The sequence below is a fragment of the Cyprinodon variegatus genome, unplaced genomic scaffold (genome assembly GCF_000732505.1).
Source record: "Cyprinodon variegatus isolate N-32 unplaced genomic scaffold, C_variegatus-1.0 Scaffold578, whole genome shotgun sequence".
NCBI classification, from domain to species: Eukaryota; Metazoa; Chordata; class Actinopteri; order Cyprinodontiformes; family Cyprinodontidae; genus Cyprinodon; species Cyprinodon variegatus.
The window spans coordinates 526,340-533,204 of record NW_015151031.1 but is presented as its reverse complement, the minus strand read 5'-3'; the positions used below and the strand labels follow the sequence as shown (position 1 = coordinate 533,204).

The window sequence follows — 6,865 nt, the reverse complement described above, 5'->3', positions numbered from 1 at the left end:
ATTGGACATTTTTCAACTTTGTAACCATGGCTTATTGCTAAGAAATAATTTATTTAATTCTATTTCAACATTTTACTAAGATTTATCTGTTTTCCAGAGTAAATAATAGAATTTTTTTGCCATAAAAACGTATAAGGCAAATCAGATTAAGCCAAATCTGACAACAGACGAAACTTTATTTCCATCCTCCTCTATTTAGTTCATTTCCATTTTAGTGTAAACAATTTTAGATAACAATAATAATGCATGCATAAATAAACTAACATAAAATGAACTTTCATAGTTGTTGCTGCAATATGTGCTTGAAGAATTGCTTCCGCATAGAGCTGCTTTGAACAGACGAACAATCCCTTAGATTTTGGTGATAATCCAGATCAGAATCTGGATACAGGGATTTTTTTTTTAATAGTCTTCAACATTGTGAGATAGGGATATTTCGCGGAACGAGCAGTTCCCCTCTAAAGCAGAGGCAGTAGTGACTATTGAGCATCGGACTCAAAAAGTCTATAATGGAGGTCTTCAACAGGGAGACCGCTGGAGGTACTGCATGGGGGTCGCAAAAGTTTTGGTTGATTAGACCTTTTTTATATTCTCCCCTGCAGTTTTTTTTCCCACTAATTGAAATGTCTTTAAATAAACATTAACATGAAATCAACACACTGTAATAAACAGATAAACGGAGGCAGAAGATGTCTTTCAGTCATCAATGCACACATTCAGCAACACACAGGAGCTCTTTCAAGCTGGGCACCGTTTCATTCACAACACCTGTCCCATCAATCAGGAATCAGAATTAGAAATACTTTAATAATCCCAGGGAGAAATTACTTTCGTTACATGACTCCATCTGTAATAGAGTGACTATAGGATCAGTTTGATATAACACAATTTCACACAATATATATAATTAGGGGAGCCCTGCTCCATCTCGCCATCAGTTTGGGGGTCCTTGGCCTGGAAAACGTTGAAGACCCCTGGTCTTTAGGTATTTTACTGAAGACAAAAACACAAGTAAAGGGAACACTGTTTTTTTTCTAAGCAGGATCAACTGAAAACGTATGAATGGATCAAACCAAAGGTGCTCCTGATACCAAGGAACAATTAATTTACATATAGTAATGATCCAGATGATGTGTGAGTTTTAGCTATAGGTGGAAGTCATAGTCCGGGGCAACGTTTGCTGCTTGGCGGAGGTCTGCTCTCTCAGAGGGCTTTTCTACAGTAGTTTATCATTGCAGTTGTAGAGAGAGTTAAAACACAGCTGAGAATTTTTTTCTCTTCAGTAGCAGGAAGTCTGGGAAAAATCACTGTCAAAACATTTCTTCAGAGACGTCCATCCAGAGAAAACCCCTCCCTAGTAACTCCTGTCTCCCCAAAGCTACAATTCAGCTTAGGTTCTAGGTTGTTTTTTAATGTGCCTCTGTGATGGCTGCATGTGCAACCACACAACAAATGGGCTGGTAATTCTTTCATTAAATCTTCTATTTTACTGTACAGCATTTCATGTTTTTCTACTTTGATTTAGCATTGGTTAACTACTTGGGTGCACACATTCAGTTGACTCATTTTGTCATTTCTTGCTTGTTTGGTTTCTGTACATTAATATATTTTTCATTTGAGTTGCCAGTTCCTGGGAGGCTGTCATGAGTGAAGCCAGTAAAGGAAAGGAGGCCCCAGCTGCAAAGGATCCCCTCATTGACATGGAGGCCTAGTTGGACTCTTCCACTTACTTTTAGAAGGGGTGTAGAAAGGGTTTGGGTCTCTGTATTTGGTTTTGTTTTCTATAATAACATTTGGAAAGTAAATATTTAAGTCCTCTTCCTCATAGGTTGCAGATTGAATATTGTGCTGATTAGTTTGCTCTTTAGTTGCAGTTTTCTTTAGGAAAATATATTGTATGTTTCCCTCTTGTTTCTAAATGGTCTGATCAACCAGTGTATATATATATGTTTCCCTTGTGTTTCAGTTAGGTAGGTCTTTTGATTTAAGTCATTTGTTTTCCTTGATGGGTCCAGTCTTGTTTGAACTTTTGAACTTTATTTTTGCAAAATAAATTTGTTACCATTTTTTTCATCAATGACTTCCCTGTGCTTCTCTGATTTTTCGGCTCGGTCACTCACAGCCTCCCAAATTTTCACGTGACTATTGTTTTTAAAAACTTTGCACTCAGCCACTGCGTCTGTTTTCCTTTGCTTTAGGTCTTCATGCTATAATTGCAGGAGTCTGACCACACAGTGGATCTGTGTTTATCCCGCAAACATGAGAGCGACGCTGAGCCAATTGTGTCAAGTGACTCTCATAAACAAGACAAATCAGCAAAAACACTGAACTTTGCTTTAACCTTTAAAACACACAATGTGCCAGTTCGGCCTCAATATGGATAAAAAACAGAAACTTCTGATGATTTACTCTAGATTTAGATTCAGTTAGAAAAAAGATATTGCATTAGTTTAATTGCTTTTCTCTCCTCTACTTTTCCCTGATCCAGTAGCAGTGAAATACTTTCTATTCCAACAGTCAGTGCTTCCCTGCTGGACAGGATGTTGTTTTAGAGCGGTGCTGAGAGTTTAGGGCAAACATTTAGGAAAAAATGTTGGTCTAATAAATAAAAAGCAAAAGTCCCAGTTAATAGCGTGTAACAAGCATATGGAGACTGAAAGTCATGGATCCAGAGCACCGATGGTTGAACTAATCTTTATTTGCTTCTCTGCAGCACAGCTTTGCATTTTCTCTACTCTTTGGAACAAATTATAGATTTTGTGCGCTGAGTCGACTTCAATCTCAGTGATTACACGTTACCTCTTGTCGAGTCACGTCCATGTTCCAAATGACGATGCTGCCGTCTGAGCTGCAGGAGATGAGCTGGCGGGTGTGTGAGGCATAGCACAGGCCCTGGACTTTGTCACTGAGGACGGATCACACGTACGCTTAAAAACAACCCATTCAATGTATGCTAATGACGAGCTAATATCCGTGAAACCGAATTAAATCCTGAGCTCAATGAGCTCAAAGCTCATTGGTTTCCTACTTGTGTCCCTGCAGTTCGATGGCGGTGCCTTTCCTCCCTCCGATGTCCCACATGATGATGGAGTGGTCCGAGCTGCCGGAAAACAGCACCCGCTGAACCGGGTCCCAGCACAGCGCCGTCACATTACCTGGTGGAGAGAGATGGGAACACGATGCAATAAACCCTCTCAGTTAAAACCAACGTTTGGACCCTGAGCTTCTCATCTACAGACTCTTTAAGTTGATCAGAAAAAGGAATTGCTTGTTTTATCTAAAAAAAAAAGAAACCTGGAATTGTGCTGCGGATGCAATGATTTGGGAGGATGAGTCCCTGAGCTGGAGGTGATATACGGGTCTGATCCTCAAACTAAATTATGAAAGAATCTAAATAAAGATGGTGGTGATTCAGTTAAGTTGTACATTTTGTGAAAATGTGTGTTTCTTTTACTTATTATCTTTCAAAATTAAAAATTAATGATTGTAACAATTATATCATATTCAGTGATATGATCAAGTTTAAAAAGAAAAAAAAACATTTACTTAAATTTATCTTTAAAAAAACCAGAGATCTTCTCACATTATAATTCAAACATCTGTACTGCTGCTGTAAACTGCTAGAATTCTTTAAAGATTAAAGTATAAAATTTAGGAGATGCACATCTGGATACCTTTGTAACATAACCACTATGTTATTTTCTCTTTTTGTATAAAGTACATTAAAGTGTACTGATAACAGTGTAGAACAGCTATGTCATTGGTAATATTATTTCAAATCTCCACTGGTTAAAAAATGATGGGAATTAATATGCTGGGTTATTTTGATGAGGAGAAATTTTTTTAATAAAAAGGGGCGTGTGCGTTGGTGCGCGCGGTTTGACCGGTGAGGAAGACGCACACTGACAGGTCTGTGCAGCGTCTGGTTGTCTGTTAAAAACGAGTCAAAAAATAAAGGAAGATAGATAAAACACAGTCAGAGTTTGTCCCGGCGCCGCAGATCACCCATGTAGGAAACTGATCAGAGTTTGCACCCAGAGGGCGCCGCCCGGTGCAGTGAGACGTCGCCCAGGGGAAAGAAAGACGCTCCGATGAGATCTGGACCTTGTTTTTTGGGGGATTTTTGGTGGTACCACTCTTTTTTCTAATCTTTTTTGGGGGGGGTTGTTGTTTCGGATTTTTCGTTTTTGGAAAGGACTTTGGACTTAAACGCTTCCAGGATTTTACTTTGGGTTTGGAGCATATGGAACTCCTGTTTGGACATTATTATTAAAAATTAAAAGAATGGACAGCTTTGGACTTTCAGTTATTAGGATTATTTTTGTTTATTTTTTGCAGATATAAATAGAGATTTTGAGTTTACTTATAAATTGGTTGTGAAGGTTTTTGGGTTATTGATCATTTATACTGAAATATTATTGAATGAAACTTTGGATTCTTGGTAGAAGTACGATTTTTTTTATTATTATCTTTTTAATAAATCTTTCTTTGCTAACAAAATCAACATAATCCTACTAAGTGGTTGGATTTTTTTTCTTTCGTCTCAGATTTATATTGTATCACTTATTGCCTGTTTTCCTGTGAAAAAAATCACCTTGCGTATTTGTGAGTTCTGCTTTTAATCAAGCTGAATTTTACACCTTGGTGAGTCTAAACAAAATGACGTTTTCCAGATGCAGACTCACCATCAGGTGGGTAGTATCTAGTTACATTTACTTGAGTAACTTTTTCAAAAAAAGGATATTTTAGGGGTAAATGTAATGCACTTTTTACTTTTAATTGAGAAATAACATTATTAGGAAGCATCAACACTTTTACTTGAATAAAAGCCTCTAGCAACTCTTTCCACTGTAATATCAGTAAGTAAAGAATAGGCTCATTTTAGCCAAAAAAGCACCAATTTCAACATTTTCTGTTGAAGTGAGACTTCTAGTTTGCACACAAGCTTTGTTCTTTTAGTTAATTTTTATCTGCTGAGTCTATTGAGCCCTATAGAGGTCAAGTATCGTCACTGGGAGTATTTTGCACTCTTTTAACATACATAATCTGGCTTAAAGAATCAGCTCACTTCAAATCAATTAATTTGGGTGTTCCAACAAAGTCTGCATGTCTGTAACCTCATTATTATAAAATAACTTGGAGATAAATTAGACCAGAGGCTGCAGTTCTGAAGCAGAACCTGATTTGTTGACCGACTGCTAAAAAATTGAGCGTTTATCTACGAATTGGCCTCAAAGTTCATGTAGATTTAAAAGTAGACAGACAAAATATTTGGCGATACAGTGTATATACACACCAAGTGCGGTTTGTGTTGTTTAAAAAGTTTCATATTAAATGAAAAAAAAGATTTAGAAAAGTATCTTATTAGTCTGGATTTATACAATTAGGTTAATTTTGGCCATCTTTTTTTGTATTTCAGTTTGAAAAATACCAGAAATTGTACCGAACTTTATGCTTTTATCTTTCAGATTACATCATCTTTATATATAAAACCAACATTATGATCAGTCAGTACTTAAACAACATTCTTACTACATATCTTTTTTTTCCAACTTGAGTAATATGTTGGATGTCATTTAAGTAGTTCTACTATAACTAGAAAACCTTTTTTTAGCGGGATCCTAAATACACACCTGATGCTCTGAGGAAGAAGCTGCATTAAGACTGAAAACAGTCTGCAGGGGTCAGTTTCTGCAACAATACAGAGACTGTGTCGTCCCTAAAAGCTTCCTGGAAATGTTAACTATAACTTTATTAATCAGTTATGACCCTGAGCTAAATCTGGATGATCAATCAGACACTTGGGTGATAAAAAATATGTATATTTTCACACTAGCTACAATGGAGGCTTATCTTTGTCACATTTTTTTATTGTACCATCAGGCTTTAATCAGCATGAGATAAGAACTGTGTGCTGAACGTATCAGTGGGCTGTCCTTCCTGCTGATGAGTTAAATAAAACCCTCTCTGCTCTGTGGCAGGAAGCATTTCTAACCAGGAAATAACTTCATGTGCAGCAAACCTGCTTTGGATTGATTTAATTGGAAAACAACAGAATTTCTCATGAAAATTTGCCCTCATAGATTCCATTTAACCACTTTATCTATTGGGGGAAGTAGACCTCTTTAATTAGACTGAGAGGAAATTGTTATCATGCAAGGCGTGACTGCATGTATGCAGGTGTTTCTTCTAAATATGCAATTTACAAGAAAATGTTAAGATGAAAACAAAAACGCTCACTCTTTGCAATAAGAGAACTCTACTTTTTTTCCTTAATTACAATAATAACTATGAATGTTTATCTTTCAACAACAAATACAAAGACATACAGTGTGTGTGAGTGTACCTGTGTGTCCTTTAAAGGTGGTAACCAGGCTGCAGCTGTCCTGCTCCAGCTTCAGGATAGTCACCTGACCAGACTGGTCCCCTACAAAGGCATGCCTGGTCTCTACGTCAAACCTGTTTTAAGGTTAAGTTATAAAATAAGGGAATAATGTAGTGAACTAAACCTGTTGTTTCAATAAAACAAAAGAACTCAATGTCGTACAAAAAAGTTGCATAAACCACTGAATGCAACGCTGAAATTATGTCAAAAGGGTAGACTGTTAGGCTACGTTCACACCGCAGCCTGATGTGACCCAAATCTGATTTTTTTGGCCCATATGTGACCTGGATCTGATTTTATCATGGCTGTCTGAAGAACGCATATCTGATTTTTCCAATGCGACCCAGGCCACTTGGCTATGTGGTCCTGAATCCGATCTTTTCAAATGCGACCTGTGTCTGAACGGCCAGGTCGCGTTCATCCGACCTGAACGCCATTAAAACCCGACAAAGGTCACTATTCTGCATCTTCATATGAAGA

General features: G+C 37.3%; 1 protein-coding gene across 1 annotated transcript in view; it reads right to left on the bottom strand.

Annotated features, from left to right (window-relative positions):
• The window catches only part of wdfy2 (WD repeat and FYVE domain containing 2), a 38,459-nt gene that overhangs the window by 14,717 nt on the left and 16,877 nt on the right, over positions 1-6,865 (bottom strand). Inside the window, exons 6-8 of the mRNA XM_015392194.1 lie at positions 6,347-6,459; positions 3,029-3,155; positions 2,800-2,905 (exon numbers count right to left, since the gene is read on the bottom strand). Coding sequence (XP_015247680.1) covers positions 2,800-2,905; positions 3,029-3,155; positions 6,347-6,459 — 346 coding nt within the window. The remainder of the gene's footprint in view (positions 1-2,799; positions 2,906-3,028; positions 3,156-6,346; positions 6,460-6,865) is intronic.